Source organism: Neopsephotus bourkii, unplaced genomic scaffold (genome assembly GCF_033783945.1).
Source record: "Neopsephotus bourkii isolate Nb327-2 ecotype Australia unplaced genomic scaffold, CSIRO-AGI_Nbou_v1 NB_549, whole genome shotgun sequence".
NCBI lineage: Eukaryota > Metazoa > Chordata > Aves > Psittaciformes > Psittacidae > Neopsephotus > Neopsephotus bourkii.
Genome location: NW_026901050.1, coordinates 1,513,670 through 1,531,010, shown reverse-complemented (window position 1 = coordinate 1,531,010; position 17,341 = coordinate 1,513,670). Strand labels below are relative to the sequence as shown.

Genomic DNA, 17,341 nt, shown 5'->3' with positions numbered 1-17,341 from the left:
GAACTGTTTCACTTAAGTTTCTACTAAATTGAGCTTCAGAGAATAATCAACACACTTTAACTCTCTGGAATTGCATGGTATCCAGAGAAAGTGGAATTATTTCTCCATTTTCAAGGCATTTCCTTAAGTGTGTTTACATTTGTTATGTGAAGAATATAACTTACATGGAAACATGGAAAACTTTCCTTTTTGGTGAGGGATTCTGATAAATGAATTAGCAGACATACATTTTCACAGAAGTCTGGCTCTCACTGCAGCTTCTTCTAGGTTTGAGGCGTGTAAGGCGAAGTGACTCGAATGGATGGTGCATCTGTAGTGCTGAGTCTGCCTAGAAGAGATTTCTTATTGCTTCACCTCAAACTACCCTTTGTTAATTCCAACTTTATCTAATTGTCATTACCACTAGCCCAGTTTGGTTTTTTTTTTCTTAGGATCTTTTGTGATTGGATTCCTTCATTTTCCTCTTTTACCTCAAGTGTAAAGGATTAGTAATAGCACGCCTTAGTTTACATTTTTTCTGCTTAGTTCTGCTAGTTCATCTCATAATACCTTCTTCCGTTCTGAGTTCTGTATCTTCCCAAAAGTGATATATTAAAATAGCTTTGCTTTCAGGAAGTTGTTATGTGAATGTTTACTATTTGCATCTCAATCCAGAATAGGGCAAACAACAACTGTTGTTATAATGGTGCATTTAACAGCAAGAATTAGTAACTTTTTCCTTGCACAGGTGTCACAATCATACATCTAATACAGCAGAAGATGAAATATTAAGTCCCAGACTTCTTACGGTTGATATTGAAACTTTTTGCGAGTAATACCACTTCTGATAGTTTAGCATAAAAAAACTTTTCAAACATACTTTATCCCTTCTGAAGAAATATGTAGGTATTTTCTCTCTCTTTGTTTTTTTTATTTCTTTTCTCCACTTTCACATTATTTTGAATTGTTTAGGGAACTTCCCATCCTGCTTCTATAAAATGTAACTTTTTATGTAAATGTAACATGACAGTTTCTTATGGTAGTGGACAAAAGTAGCCAAGTGACATGCTAGCTGCCTTGAAGGGTGTTATTTTCTGTGTTTCGATTTAGCTAAGACAGTTTGACAGTTAAAAATATAATCTTCTTCAACTTGTAGATTCAAGATGCTGCAAGTCAAGGCTTGAAATTTGTTGGAATTATACCTCAGTACCATTCCCAAAAGAACTGTCTTGTCAGCGCCTCCTTGACACCCACCAGTAACAACTCTGTGCAATCAAGAGATAACAAAAATGTTTCAAATTACCCTGAGGATCACGCTTCACCTGATGGCGAGAAAATAGATGGCATTAATGGATGCAGTACGCCAGCACTGAGTGAGGAAAGTGCTGACCAATGTGCCCCATCCGGGGAGGACTGGAGGGGTGAAGGACAGGCTGCCGAAGAGGTGAATCTCAGGTCCGCAAAGGGAAACGAAGAACAGTTTCAACATGCAAACCCAAGTGTAAGAGAAGGAGCAGACAAGCCAAATGGACTTGCAGAGAACGAAACACCAGCACGATGCTTAAAACCACTTACTGGCAGTAAGTATTGCAGTGATCTCTCATACATAAAAGCCATGTTAAAATTGCTTCCATTATGTTCCCAGCTCCTTTGGGGGGTGGGGATGATGGGACGACCTTACCGCTGTAGTGGCGAAGAAAAGGTGCACCAGATGAGCCTCTTAACCTGATTTCAACATGGTTACACACTTCACAACGACTGAGCATAAGTCTCATGGCAATTAACGAGGTGACATAAGCAAGTGCCGCTCTGTTATGGCCTGTTTGTGTGCCTGAGTGTAAAGATTTATTTTTATCTGCTGTTCAGCTGAATTGGTTTATTTCTGTATTTGTTGAGATACCCTGAGAGCTCTTGATCTTTGTATCCTTTTTGTCTGGCTGAATAAAAAGCCCTGCTAATCTGCCTGATAAGGTTTTGCAGCAAGAGAAGGAATAAGTCACAAAGCCTTATCATAGCTAGCCCCTTTGTAGCAGGTGAACAGATAGCCAAAATTAAACCACATCAGGAACAGCAGAAATGTATGTGATCTGTACTCTGAAGTATCCTAGTATCCTGTAGACAGGCTGGGGTCAGTGCTACAGTAAGAATTGTAACTGCTGGAAAACAGCAGTTATTTTTGTAATGGCTCATATTTGCTAAATAAAGGTCCTCTTTGTAATGGTGCTCCTAATAATTTGTCTTGCAATGCTCATTTTTTGATAGGCTTATTCTTCATATACCAGTTTTCTTTCTTTCATTTCTTTGATGTATTTCTCTTCAGGTGTGCCTTCCCTTTTTAAATGTCATTTTATGCCATCAAAACCCAGAAGTCTCAGCTGGGGTATCAAAATACCCTTTTTAAGGTGTTCGTTGCATGGAGGTTACGTGATTAACAGGAATTGTAGTTCAAAATAAGATGTAGACAAGAGTAATTTAGAAAATGAGAAGTCGTAAGTAAATAATTCTTGCCCCAATTCCAGTTTAAACCTCAAAATATTTTTCTTTCCTATATTTGCTTAGATCCTAGAAAACTCTGTACACTCATTTCTTTTACCAGTTTGATGTTTTCCTTACAAGCTACCAGTCTACGTAAGAGGAATATAGATGGAATTTCTTCAGCTGGTACTGTCCTTGACTTTAATTTATCCATATTCTTTATGTCTTACATAGATTCAGTCAAACAATCCAACCCCTTTGGGGATTTTTTTTATATAGAACCAAGAATGACTTTGTGTTGTACCCTCTTTGGACTATTGTCTTGGTTTCCGTTGCATTATGGTGTGATTGTCTTTTTTCATCAGATTTGGATCACACTCTAGTAACCTTTCACCATACTTTCCTCAATTTTTGTTGGGTAAAAAGGCAAATTAATAATATGTTGTGGTTTACACTAGAATCTTACACATTATAAAGCCTCACTTAGTGTTATAGTTCTAAATTATTTATCTCCAAGTCTAATCAGACTAGTTACTTCTCTTTTTATGTACACTGTCTTTGAGAGAGTTAAACTACCAAGTTAATAATCTTTTTGATGCTCTTCTCCATACTGAACACAAAAAATCTTTTGTTGCAAGTAACCATGTTCTTAATATTTATGCATAATGTGAAGCCGATCATCTCCAGTATTCCCAACTTCTATCTGTCTGTAACACTCTGGGATTTTATTACAGCTGCTGATTTGCCATATAAGAGAGGTTATTTTAGAAATGCATTTAGTTTCCTTATTTCTTTTTGTTTCTCTGAGTCCCTTTTGGCTTCATTTATTTCTCATTCTTTTTTTAATTGGTGAATTATGCAATTGCTTTCCAAGTCTGGCAAGGCAGTTTTGTGTGACAGCTCACCTACAGTAGGATCTCTTGCCTGTACAACGTTGCTGATTTCCTTATTACTCATGTATGAATTTTTGTTATTACAGCACTCCCTTTTCCTCCCATGGAAAATGTATTTCAGTCTTTGGCACCAGTTCTCCATCCTTCCTTGGGAACATGAAGATATAAAGCATTGGGTGTTGTTTTGTGTGGGGTTTGGGGGGTTTTGTTTTATTTTTGTTTTGTTTGGGGTGGGTTTTTTTTTGGTTAGCCTACTTATTCCATAGGAAGTTACCACTCTTTGAACTCCTTCTTTCATACATAAAACTTCAGGAAAAGAAAAAAGTATATTTCTTCCTACATGTGCAATCTTAATCTTATTCTTTATTTTAACTCTTACACTATTCAACCATTATTTTTATGCTGCTTTTTTTTTTTTTTTTTTAATAGTTTATAGTGCTCATACACTTTCCCTTTTATTAAAGGGCTGTTCAAAGCAGTCTGGAGAATGATTTGCCTGTGAACAAGGCACACATGTTTCAATAGTATGTCCAGAAGTACTGTTACCTAGAACCAAACTGAATGTGTCTTCGTCCATGCTTGAGCAGTCAAGCTTGCTGGTGAAAACTGTTGTCAGTCATTACTTGAACAATGGTTAGGACTGGTGTAGTATACAGTTAGTAGTGATGACAAACTATGTCAGCCACTGATAGAGTCCCACATGTCTTAAATGCATGTTGTCAACAGCCCAGTGTAAAATACAAATCATCATTTCCCTATGGATTTTCAGTTCTGTGATTTTCTATTGTTAGTGTAATGTCTTAATACACACCAGAAAGATCTCCATTTCCAACATGATTCTATTTTGGGTGTCAGAATCAAAATTATCATAGAAGTTTTCTGTGTATGCTCTTCTGAGTTAGGATTGGTCTCTTTTTCATGTTTGGTTATATTGCGAGCTTCCTGCTCTCTGCTTCAAGTGCTGCCAGCCTGACTCTGAGCATCTCCCTTCTAATATCTTTTTCAACTTACACACTACTTGCTTAGGGACGTTTGTGAGAGAGCAGTCTTAATATTCCTCTTGACATCTCTTTCTTTAATACTTGTGGTTAGAATGTAATACCTTGGAAACAAGAGGAGCTTCTTGAATGAAATAATTTAATATTGTGTCTTTAGTTTTAATATTAACTTTTTGGGGGAGAATTCTTGGTATTTGGAAATCAATAGAAATGTTACCATTCATTTCCATGTCGTTTAATAAGTAAAATCTAATGAAAAAAAAAAAAAAGGTAATTTTATTAACATTTGTACCCTTCTGAGAATTTGAAGGTTGTACCTGCACTTCAGCTTGCTTCTAATTTAAGGCTGTGAAAGCTGAGCTTTGCTGTCAGCAATGACTTTTTTGTGATAGTAAGTCTACATCAACTACTCCTACGATATTCTGGAGAAGATATGTAGCAGACTCTAGAAAATGTTCTTATTTGTAAGACCCTTCACAATTTCACTTTCAGAATTCATTTGCTGGTGTATTTATGTCTCACCTTGGCTTAGACACAGAGAAAATCAACAAATCAGCTAGCATGGTCTCTATGCTACATTAAAGATTCATTGTATTTTCTTTAGATAAGACTACTGCTTGCCAGTTCTATGCCATTCTGTTATCAAAACCAAGTTACTTAATGCTTTAGCTTAATGGCCATGAGCTACAGAATGCATTTCCTCCTAAATTTGCAGTAAGATTTCATATTTGAACTGCCCTCAGTGTCACAGCTCTTTTAACAGTTCAGTAGAAAAATAAGGTACTCTCTGCATTGATTTTTAGTGATTTGTTGACTGCTATGATACTTAAAGTAGTTTGTGGAGCATGTCTTCCTATCTCGGCTTACACTGGTAACTCCAGTAGGGGTGTTGTGCATCAGTCTTTAAATGTTCCGTTATCAACAGTGAATCCATTATTAGTAACAATTATTGTAACAGCAGTCAGAATATCATATTGGGTTTTGGGACCCTAGCATGTTAGACACTGCAGAAATGTATTAAGGAGTTAACCACATCCCAAAGTATTTTTTTGCATTTACACAGTGTAATCAGGCAAGGGCAAACTGTGGGTTGTACATCGTTTTAGCTCAAATATCATGATACAAATTGTTGCATTACTCCATTTTTTCTTTTTGGTAGAAACAGAGATCTTCGCTCTTTTCAACAAGCCTAAAACCCTACAAAAATGCAGCCAATATTATACAGTGACTATCCCTATGAGGATCTCCAGGAATGGGCAGACTGTCAACAGCTTAGAAGCAAATTGGCTGGAGCACATGACAGATCACTTCAGGAAAGGAGGCTCGTTGGTAAATGCCATCTTCAGCCTTGGAACGGTAAATGGTATGGAAATTACAGAAAGCATTACGCTGTGATTATTTTCCTTTCTCCTCTAATAGGGGTCATTATCTTTGAAGAGAAGGCATTTGGGAGGTGCTTTAGCGTAGGCTTGGGGTAGATTTGTTTTAGATCAGCCTATTTCAGTGCAATGGAATGAAAGCACAGGAAATATTTTGGCATTTGAATAAGGAAAACAGATAATGTATTGTATTTTATAAACATACTAGAGATGATCCTGTAATTGCTGAAGTAGACAGAGTTAATAAACAGTACCAAGTAAAATGAATTAAATTAATAAGACTGTAAAGCAGATGACATACATGGAAGAGTGGCTTTCCTCTTAGCTGTCCAGGCACACACTGATTACAGGTCAGTGTAAGGACCCTTGAATTTCATCTGGTAAACATGTAGTTAGTTACTTCCAGTTCCTGTAGAGACCAACCCTTTCCACTTTAATGGCACGGTGTTTTGCAAAACTGTCGTCTATGTTTGTTTCATCCTAGCTAGTGTGTCCTTACGAGTGATGAATAAATGCGAGTCTTAATTTAAGAAGAGAAAAATTCAAAACCAGATTTTTGCATGTTGTGAAAATGTGGCACTGAGTCCAGCTTAATACTGCAGCCAATCTGTACTACATTCATGGCCACTATGGCTTTGAAGAGAACCCTGCTGTACAAAGAAAGACTTCGGTGCAGAGTAGGGATCTGAGAGACATGACGAAAGGGACCTTGAGAATAAACCAATACAAGTACTTGAGCATAAGAATGTTGGCTACAACCAGATTAATTTTACTGTAAAATTACATGACTAATGTATTTCATGGTTAAAGTGCTTATGGCTGAATCTTTCACTTAATTTTGGTTTGTTTTGTGTTCTTCAAAAGGAATGTGGTTACCCATAGACTGGGCACTGCTACTAAGATTAGTGGGTTTGTGCCTCGAATTGTAGGGGAACTGCTTCCAGAGCATCTTCTTCTCATTTTGATGCTGGTCAGAATTCCAGGACCCATGATGAAACACGATAATATGAGTCAGTTCTGGAAAAAGTCAATCAGGAAATTAACAGGCAATCCTAATTTTTCATTTTGCAAGCAAGTAGCAAGAAAGGAAGGTCTAAAGTTCACCTGATGGAGTGCTTTCACACAGCTTCCTGGAAAGCCTTGTAAGTGCTAGTTAACTTGCTTAAAAACAAATGGTCATTTACTTTATGTGTATAAACTGCAACTCATAGAGGCAAACCTAATTAGCTCTATCAGGCTCAGTGTTTTCTTTAATAAAAACTGCTTATCAGCGCACTCTAAAATGCTTTAAACACAGCATTTTTCTGTTATTTAAACTTCTAAAGTTAATTTACGTAACAGAGGCCTGGGGAAGTTCATGTACTTGGATGCCAGAGTGAGGAGCGCTGGATAACTGCCTGCAGACATAGATAAAGTAGGCTTGAATGATGACAGTGAAGTCTCAGTGCAAACAGGACAACAAATCATGTAGAAGTGGACAGATTCAGGATTAAACTAGAGTAAACATTTTTATTAGCGTTTTACAGTTTCAGGAAGAACAAGTTTAGAAGTTAAAAAGCTCAGAGCTAAGGTTTCTAAAAGTGTATTAATTAGAACACTTAGGTTAAACCGCCATGAACATGCCCATGCTATTAGAAGAACATTTGCTAAGAACGTCTGCAAGTTGCTTTCAGTTGCAGTTAAATGTGTATTATTTAAATCCTAAAATCTTCCTGTGCTGCAGAGAAACTAACAGCTTTTTCACTCATACACCAACAACTATGAAACAGCCCAGGGTAGAGAGGAGGGAAGAAAGAGGGGGCTGACGGCTTCTTAGCTACTTAGTTTTTTCTTTTATAAAAGCCTAACTATCTCTTCATAGCAGGTCTCCTTACTCACTGACTATTCCTCTTCCAAATTAAGGTAGTATTGGCATGCTTTCTTTAATTGGTTATATCACATTTCTTTGTTCTGGGGGCTGGTTTTCTCTTTGGCTTAAAGTATTAATTCATTATTTTGCTTATTAGACTTAAAAGCAGGGATATTATCTTCTTTTCCTCGTTGTCCTTGGAATGCCCAATGACGTGAAAATTTCCAGATTGTCAGTAGTCATAAATCTGTTTCTTCCTTCTGCCAACAGTTTAATAATTAGTCTTCAAAATAGTTTTAAAGTTCACTGATAACAATTGTTTCTTTTTGCTTATTGTACCAGATAATTATAAACAGAAACATAACACAGTTGCAAATTACAGTATATAAACCACACAGAGTCACACCATATATTAAATGTACTCAGATTTTGCTAGTAAGCTAGAAATAGTAGCTTGCTTGGTCCTTGAATGTTCTTATGTTGTCTAATAACAGTTACTTAGATTTGGAGTTCAGTTACTGGCTGGTGGTTTTCATCCAGCTCATGTTATCACTAATTCTGCCTGTAGTCCCAGGCATGAACTGATCCTCCCTAATGATCTAAAGTGATCATAGGACTTTACCTTTCCCTCTTCTAGTAAGAAGTAGAGACTGTAGTAATAAGCTACAGATTAATACCATTGAGAATGGAAAGGATGTAACAGGAAAGGTCATCTTCTTTCCTATAACAGCAGGTCTCCAGTCAGCAATATGAGAAGATGAGAGTGGTAATGGAGGAAGAGTCAAAACTAAGGTTATTATTTTGATGCTTTAACAGTATGGTCACAAGCCTGCTCATCTTTACTTGTTTTGAACTGTAGGTCTTTAAATGCCTGGCATTCTTGTGTTTGTTTTACCATTCTAACAATTTCCTGCCTTTCAAACTTAGAAAAAGCCAGACAACCAACTAGATGACATTGACAGTACTAAAGGACAAGGCAAATGAAACAAAATGCAAGTTGCTTGGAAAAGGAAAGTAATCAGGTTTTTAAAGGGCCAGATTGATTATATTGGTTACCCTCTCATTGCCTCAGACAAAGGATGAAGCACTGATGCATTTGGCCAATTATAGTCACCTTAGCCACTGGGGCTGGGATTTTTATCATCCATATGGAATTATTTTCTCTGTGTATACTGAAGGTGAAAAGATTCAGGTGGAGAGAGGAATACAAATATGAAGCAGATGCCAGCATTCAGGTCATGTGCCACATAAAGCAACAAATAGCTGGTTTTCCTCATTGAGAGCAACAGCAGCCTAAAGGTTACATTCCTGGGTAAGGGCGATTTGTAGTTCAAAGACAACAACGGGAAAATTGTTGCCCAGTAGGTAAGCTGTCATGGTAAAGTAAGAAGTCTTTTCCCATATACCTCTTTTAAATGAGAAGCAAGAACTTCAAAATAGCTTTTAGTCAACTGAGCTACATCAAATATTTATACAATTCAGTGAAAATAGCTTTTTGTGCACAGTAGGATACCTTAATGAAAAACGCAGTGGTAATGGAATGTTTTCAGAGGGAGGACAGTGATTGTAACCTTTACATTCAGAGCCTTTTCTTTAGGAAATAGTGGAGTTATGTCAATTCAAGAGTAGAGGTTGTGCAGCGATACCACAAACAGCAAAGTCAGAATGGTTTGGCTTATTGGCAATCTTTACTGCCCGATTGCAAATGAACTAATGTTTGGAATTACAAAAGACCTCTTTAATGTAGGTCAAGTTCCAGGAGCTAAGTCTTGTTAAACAAGAGATTACTAAAAGTGAATACAACTGCATCAGAATCAGGAAATACCTTTCATGAGAAACAGTGGAAACTGGAGCAACTCACTATCAAAAGCTTTAGATGGCTGGTCTTTGTAGATAAGTAGATTCAGCTGAAAAAATGTAGTAAGCCTTCTTGAAACATATTTCTGGACACATGAAGTTGGAGAAAGTGATTCGGAACGGTCAGCATGGGTTGAAAGAATAAAATGACTGGATTTGTAGATGAAGAGAAAGCAGTACATGTCATTTTGGGTGTATTTATCAAGGAAGTTTGACAGTGGCTTCCACAACATTTTTGTATCCAAGTTAGGACTCTGCAGCCTAGATGGGACAACAACTAGAAAGGATAAAAAAATTGGTTGCATGGCTAGGCTCAGAGGATCGTGGTTAATAGGTCACACTTTACCTGGAGTGACAAGTGGAGTACCACAGAGATCTGTCCCAGGACCTGTTGTGTTTCTTTGTCAGTCAGAGGAGTCAGCAGGGCTTGCTTTTGTCAAATTTGCAGATGATCCCATACTCAGGGGTGCAGCTGATGTGGTTCAGAACTGGGCTGCTGTCCAGAGGGACCTGGGCAGGCTGGAAGAATGTGCTAGCAGGATCTTTTTGAAATTCCATGAGGACAAACACCACAGGATCACAGGATCATTAGGGTTGGAAGGAACGTCTAGAAATCATCTAGTCCAGCTCCCTGCCAAGGCAGGGCCACCTACAGCAGGTTACACGGGAATGTGTTCAGGTCTCTGTGAAGGGAGAGGTCTTAGCACTAATCCAGGCTGGGGACTGCCTGGATGGGAAGCAGCTCTGTTGAAAAGGTCCTGAGGGGGATATTAGTAGGCAGCAAGGTGAAAGTGAATCAGCAAGATGCCCTGGCAGGAGAGAAGGCAGTAGCACACCAGGGTGTAATGACATGAATATAGCCAATAAATAAAGGACAGTGATTATCATCTTCTACTTGATGCTCATTAAATTGCATTTAGATCACATCACGTGTCCAGTTTTTGTCCCTCCCCCAAAGGGAGCAAGAAGGATGTTGACAAACTAGAGCTAGTTTCGCACAGAGCCAACAAAATAGTCAGTGGCTGGAGCTCTATGAAGAAAGACTGAGGAACTGGTTGGTTTAGGCTGGAGAAGAGAGAGCTTTGAGGGATGTAATAGTGCCTGGCAGTGGCTGTTGAGGAGACTATAGAAAAAATGGATCCAGGTTTTTGATTCAGGTGTATGAGAAAAATGTATATAAATTGAAACAAGAGAGGTCCTGGTTGTTTATTAAAAAAACCTTTCTCATCATGAAAACAATCACACTGTGGATGAGGCTGCCCAGGAACTTGTTCAGTCTTCCTCCTTGGAGATTTTCAAGATGCAGCTACATAAAGCAATCTGGTCTGCATTGTGCTAAACCTGCTTTGAGCAGTTCATCTGAATGATTCTGTGATTCTGTGAAACTGGGTCCTGAATGAAATAATGGTTATTTCTCTCCATGAATTGTAAAGAGAACCTTAGATAACTAACTCAGCTGTAGACCTCTGTATCATGAATATCTAATGTTAGGTTATGTAAATCTCACTTAGTGGGTCAGCTGTAGAATGTGACTGTAGACTTAAGATGCTCTTAGACCTAGAGCATCTGTGTGATAAAGATACTGCAGGTGGACTCCGTGCATGTGTCCATGTCCATGCCCTTCCACACCTCTGTGTAAGAGTTTCCCTGAAATTCCTGCTAATCCTGATGCCATACCATGGGTTATGTTTGCCTTTTCTCCAAAATATGACCCTGTTAGCTCTCTGCTGCTTTCTTCTTTCCTCAAATTATTCTCAGCTTCCCAAATGCTTCATATGTAAAGGAATTAATGATCCAATTATTCTTTCTTTTACTTCCCCCTTCTCTCTGGAAGGGTAGTAGATGATCAGTGAAAGGGAAGATGTACAGCCGAGGTGTGAGAATTGGCAGACATGCATTTATGGCATCAAAGTTTAAACACTGTGGCATACAGGTAGAGAGAAGTTTAGTTATGGTTAAGAAGGAAAATCTTAATGAGCATCATCAACCAGTTTCTCTTACAGAGTTTTTCACCAGCATCCCTCTGTTGATCAGACAGCAGTATGCTGCAGCTGCCTCTCCCTCATCATTTTTCCCCTTCCAGATTTCTCATTTTCAGTAGGTTTCTTTCCTGGCCAAAAAATTAATGGCTCTTAGGACTGACTGGATGTAGCATTCAGAAGTAATCATTGTACATCCAACAAGGAAGCAAAGTCATATAATCATAGGATCGTTTAGGTTGAAAAGACCTTTAAGATCATTGAGTCCATCTGTAAACCTAACACTGCCAAGTTTATCTGCTGCCTGTAGGGTCTCACAAGCTCAGCTATTAGTTTCTAAAACATTACATATGTGCCGTAATGCTCACATATGTGGAAGCTGTGAAGTGGATGAGTGGAAAGCGCAGCAGAGTGAAACATAAAGGATGATATATGAGTGAGTGTAAACACACGCATGCTGATTGTGTTTTGATCGCTTAGTAATTAGCTGGCGAGTGTGTAGGGCAAGCTCAAGCTGCAGTGGTGCCTACAGCACAACATTAGATCTCATTAAGAGAATTCATGATACTGGAGCAGTGTACCAGTGCTGTATAAAGCTGTCCTGGCAAGATCTGCATGTCTGTGTCTAATACGGATCTACAGGATTCTGCTTTCGGCCTTGGGTGCTGTCTTGTCACCCATGCTTTGGAAACTTAAAGGGTTATTTGTACATTATGCATCCTAGTATAGATTTCTGTATGGGTTTAGGTGTTGGAACATGATATATCGGACAGAAGCTGAGGTGGTTCTTGCTTTGAAATGTAGGGTCTAACAAAGTGCTGTTCCTGGATTAAATATAGTTAAATCTTGTACTCATTACTGTGTGGCAGGTTTGTTCTCCCTGTGTTTTCTAACCTGTAACCCAGCTACTTATTGATCTGGCCTGTTATTTCACAACAAAAATGTCTGTTCTCCTCACTTGGATGAGAAATCTTATCTGGATGACAGGAGTTACTGCTTTGTAGTCCAGCTCATCCTCTGGAGCAATGCAGCAATGTGTTATACTGGCTTGCTCTAGTGGTAAGGAGTTGTCTTCTCTCTTTATCTATATAGAGTTATATGAGACCTGCCTGGGGAGACAGTGTGAAAAAGGGCAGTGTATTTTTGTACTTCTTTGAGTCTCCCAACAGAATCCCAAGGAGAATCCCTAGTAAGTGATATACAGCTATTTTCCTGCACAACTAAGTAAAAATAAAAAAATACGCTTTGTTAGTTTAGATACAAGTATTTGCATCTGCTCACTTACAACTTAATGACTTGATTGAAACTGCAGCAAGAGAGGGTAGTGGAATGTGCATATAGAAACAAGAGGACGTGCAGATGCTTGACACTTGCACCAGCAATCTTGCTAGAGTGTGTTTGTAAACATAAGCCTCCAACTGTAGGAGTTTGGTTTGTTGTGCATTTTACCCACAAAATAAGTATTGTTTCCAGATAGTAAATTAAATTTAGATCATATAATGACACTGGAAGATGGTGACTGAGATTGTATCTGCAAGAGGTAAGAAGCTTCTTAATTCTTTTCACTGCCTCTTTTGTGAAAATTGGTTGTGAGTTTGATGCATTTTTTCCCTTGGAGGCAGCAGTGCCTTCTTGTTGGCATTTCTTGACCTTGTAACATCCACCAGGGAAAGCAGGAGAACCTGATAGAACAGCTAAGCAGACTTACTCAGAAGACTCTCCTGGCAGTTCAGAGATCTGTTGGTTTGGCATGTGTGGTTGCATTTCAAAAGCATGTAACATACCAGTGCAAGGGATATAGTTTTCCTAAAAATGTAAAGAAAGGCAAAAGGCGTAATTTTTTTATAAGGCAAAACATAACACTTGGGGAGGGTATGAGCAAGGTCTTTATAGTCAGTCATACATGGTAATTGTATTATTTAAATTAGAAAGACTGAAAAACCTGCTTTGTGTCAATGTAAGAGGAGTTTTCTGTGTTTATAAAGAGTACAGTATGGCTTATTTACAGTTTTTCGAAATGTAATTCTATTGCTTCCTCTTTCTATTTAATTTATTTTAGCAAAGAAAGGTAAGGTTTGGACTTTTTTCAGTTATCCTGTTTCTGTTGTGTCATGGACCTGACAAAACTCCAGTTCTTCCATATGGGAGAGATTGCTGATTATAGAATATATGGCTAAATTGAAGGAAAAAGTGCTGCTTATGTAACTTTAATAGTATGTGTTGTCTGGAAAAAGGCTGAACGTGCTGAGAATGCAAATGAGAATAGAGAGGCACTAAACCAGATGGTCAAAATGCCTTCATAAATGTATTAAATAGTTATGAACATACCTTTTCTTTAACACTGTTCAGATATGCCAGATCATCCTTAGTCCATGTAGATCAGTGTAACTGCAATGGCTGTTCGGTTATGTGGAGTTCTGAGTTGTGTGAATGAATGGGTGTTGTCACTGGTATAAGAGTACTTCCAAAAGTCCTTACAAAGTTGACATAATACATGTTTTTCAGCCCTCAAAGTGTGTATATAATTTCAAGTAGGTGAGCAGTACTCCTGAATGAGGACCGAACTAATTGTGCCTGCTCAAAATGGGAGAGCTGTGTGTTTTAAGGACAAACTCTGGAGTAGCACAGTGGACAGTGAGGTTTGCTGTTAGACAGTAGGATTGCTCTTAAAAACTGCTAGAGTTTTTAATAGCTAGTAGTCTCATTTAGTAGAGCTGGACTATAAGAGGAAGGTCGGTGCACTTTTTAATGAACATCCGTGGAAGAATTTGTTATTAGTAAATTCAAATGCCTCACTACACATGGAGTGCCTTCCATAAAGCTTACAGAAAATCCTGTGTTTTCACAGATTCTTTACATGGGACAATGGATGGAATATTTCTCTTTGAAGATGTTTCTGTGGAAGACAGTAAAAACATACAGGGCTATGATGCAATTGTTGTAGAGCAGTGGACTGTCCTGAAGGTATGTGTGCAGATTTTCTTCTTTGATTTTTTTGTAAATCAGAACACTCCAAGACTGTGAGGTAAACTCTGACATACTGATCTGTGCTTCAACAGTACCAGACAGGCAACTGAGGTGGAGGGATGCAACGTAACAATAGCACCAGTTAAGCACACTCTGGGTTTATATGGTACACTTTTGATTTTGATAATCCCCATGCTTTATTGCAGTGGGGGAGGAAATGCAAGTGATGGTGATCAGTGATCTGTCCCGAAAGTACACATATGTGCTAGATTAACTGTAAAGAGGATCTCCATTGGTTGTCAGGGCAACATGATCACACAAGTCACTGTAGCATTGCAGTTCTAAAGAAAGAGGCCCTTTAGGTAGGCTTAGCTGCAGTAGAATTGCACAGATAACTGCATTTGCCTCTATCTGACCTCCTTCATATGCTGAAAGAAGCATATATTCTGGAAAGGTCCCCATAAACAAACTATGTGTATCATAAATTGGCCTTTTACTGATCCAAGTGCACACTGAGATCAGTAGAAACGCCATTAGATCAGTCAGTACTGATCTTCCACAGCAAATTTAATACAAGGTATTTGAAAAGCTGGGCTTAAAATTCTTTGTGACTTGAAGCAAAAAGATCATGGAGGTACTGCTGCATAACTCTCTGTAGGTATTTTTTGTTATTTTATTTGATTACATGTCGGCCAGAAATAGATGTTACATATCATCTGATCTTTTCACTTGAAATATATTGTAAATGGTATAAAATCCTAAGAAAGACAAGCAAGGCACACACATGCCGAAAGGATGGATTAAGGGAAAATGCAACAGATGATAGACTAAATGTGTAAAATTCGAGGAGACTAAGATCAAGAGTTTTGTTATTAGATGGTGACTGAAGCGTAGCAAGAAATGGACATACAATAATGGCTAGAAACTTCTGGAAGAACAGTGTAATGCATTAATGGCAGGTTTTCTTTTGCTAGCATGCATCTGAACAAACAATTCCTATATTACATTTAATGTTATTACAGACTTGACTGTAAGTTCTTATTAATTTTTAGGATCAAATTATGCTGTTGCCACTCAGGAGCAAGGTTTTAGGATAACAACAGATGGTTCCATGTGTGCATTAGGTCAGTGCTGATCAAGAAGGCAAATGTTTAAGAAGCATTAATGTTAACCATATGTTAAAAATTGTTAGGGAAGGAGTAGAAGGTGAAACAGCAAGCATATACTACTACATTCTATTCTATAGCCATGGTTTGACAGCATCTTATTCAGAAGGTTATGTTAGCACTGTAACTGTTCAGAGAAGAGCAGTGAGGATCATCAGTGATACAAACAGCTTCTGTGTTAGGAAGACTTCGCATGGTGTGTCCTTTCAGCCTGGAAAAGAGTTGGAGGGAGTGGAATAGGTAGAGGTCTCCTAAATTGCTTGAGGCATGTATGTTTACCATATTTTCCAGTATAAGAACTTTTTCCAGTATATGGACTGTCAAACGGGACTAGTCGTGGCCAGGTTCAAAGCAAACAAAAAGGAGATAATTCAGGTAATTCTTTAGGCAGGAGTCTGTGGAACTCCTTTCTGGAGAATGCTGGGGGTTCAAGAAGTTAGGTGGATTCAGGTGGAAGCGATGTTCTTTTTCCTTGACCTTACCTATCTCTGTTTATGCAAGCATTTTAATTCAGATCAGGAGTGCGTTTGAAGTGAACCCCCTGATCCTCCTCACTTAAATGCTTCACCTCACATCATAGTGGTCTCATGTTGCACAAACTGGATTACTTCCAATGGAAACTAAACCAGATGTGCCGAGAGGAAATGTGCAAAATACTTGGGGCAGGTATCTTACATGTGTTGCCCTGGTATATCCTAGTCTTCCTTAGCTGTCACTTATAGCCATATTTGAGACAGTTTTCTGAGTTAAATGAATTCTTAGTCTGAATCAGCTTGGCTTTTAGACAACCAGTGAAAGGTTCTCTGTCTCAGTAGGATAATGCAACAAAGTTATTATGGCCCACATGCACCTCTTAGTTTGCTCCGTGTGGCCACAAGCTACATGACAAGGACAGTATCTGATAATGTGGATCCAGTGGTGGCAGAGTGGTGACCAAAGCACGAGGACACAGCAGAAGAGTAACTGATAAGGGGCCCTTGAAGCGTTAGAGCCCTGGTATGATGGAGTATCATTTGCTTTCAATTCTATCAGTTCCATGGTGGAGACACAACTGGTCAACAGATCAAAGAATGAACCCCCCAGTGCCATCTGGTGTGTCAAAAGGTGCTGTACTGCTGCACACCATGTCTGTATGAGGGCTGACATGGAGAATCTCTTATTCTAGACATAAAAATTGGTATGTGCAGTTTTAGAAACTGTTAGCATATACACAGCTTGTTGGTATGATCAGATTGTTCTCAGCTGTAATTTAAAATTTGGATGTTGGGTGTTCCCTGGCAATTTTGCTCTTCTGAGATCAAGTGCCTGTCTTCTGGGGACATTACGACCGTGTTACCCACCAACATAAAAGTGGAACAATATGGAGAAGAAAAAGCTTGCTGAGGGAAGGAGGTGGAGATACTGGGAAACTCTTGCAAAGGTCTTGCCCATTTAGAGGAAGAGCAGAGCTGACCACTTCTGGGTTTTTTTTCCTGATGTTTAAATAACTGCCTGGATATTTCGTGCTTCGTGCTTTCTGAGACAGCAAAGGCATAGGTAGGTGAAGTCATCAAATGAATGAAAGAAAAACTGGAAGCCAGGGGATCTTTAGGGACTTGCCCAGTGTTGTACCCAGAAGACCAAGTCACCTCTCTGTTAAACCCAGTTGGAATTCACCTTTATTTATCATAAATGTGGAATAATGTGGTGGTAGAGGAAAGGACTATAAAACGGGAGATGTAGAGAGTGGGAGATGGAGTTCAGTAGTGACTGATAGTAGTAGATGTTCAAAAGCCAGTAAAGGCTTTATTTCTGAGTAC

The 17,341-nt window shown here is 38.6% G+C and overlaps 1 protein-coding gene across 2 annotated transcripts in view; it reads left to right on the top strand.

Annotated features, from left to right (window-relative positions):
* RFTN1 (raftlin, lipid raft linker 1) overlaps window positions 1-17,341 on the top strand; it is a 101,731-nt gene that overhangs the window by 68,018 nt on the left and 16,372 nt on the right. For both annotated transcript variants that reach the window (XM_061351043.1, XM_061351044.1), the window contains 3 exons: window positions 1,136-1,559; window positions 5,505-5,708; window positions 14,258-14,373. In XM_061351043.1, coding sequence (XP_061207027.1) covers window positions 1,136-1,559; window positions 5,505-5,708; window positions 14,258-14,373 — 744 coding nt within the window. The remainder of the gene's footprint in view (window positions 1-1,135; window positions 1,560-5,504; window positions 5,709-14,257; window positions 14,374-17,341) is intronic.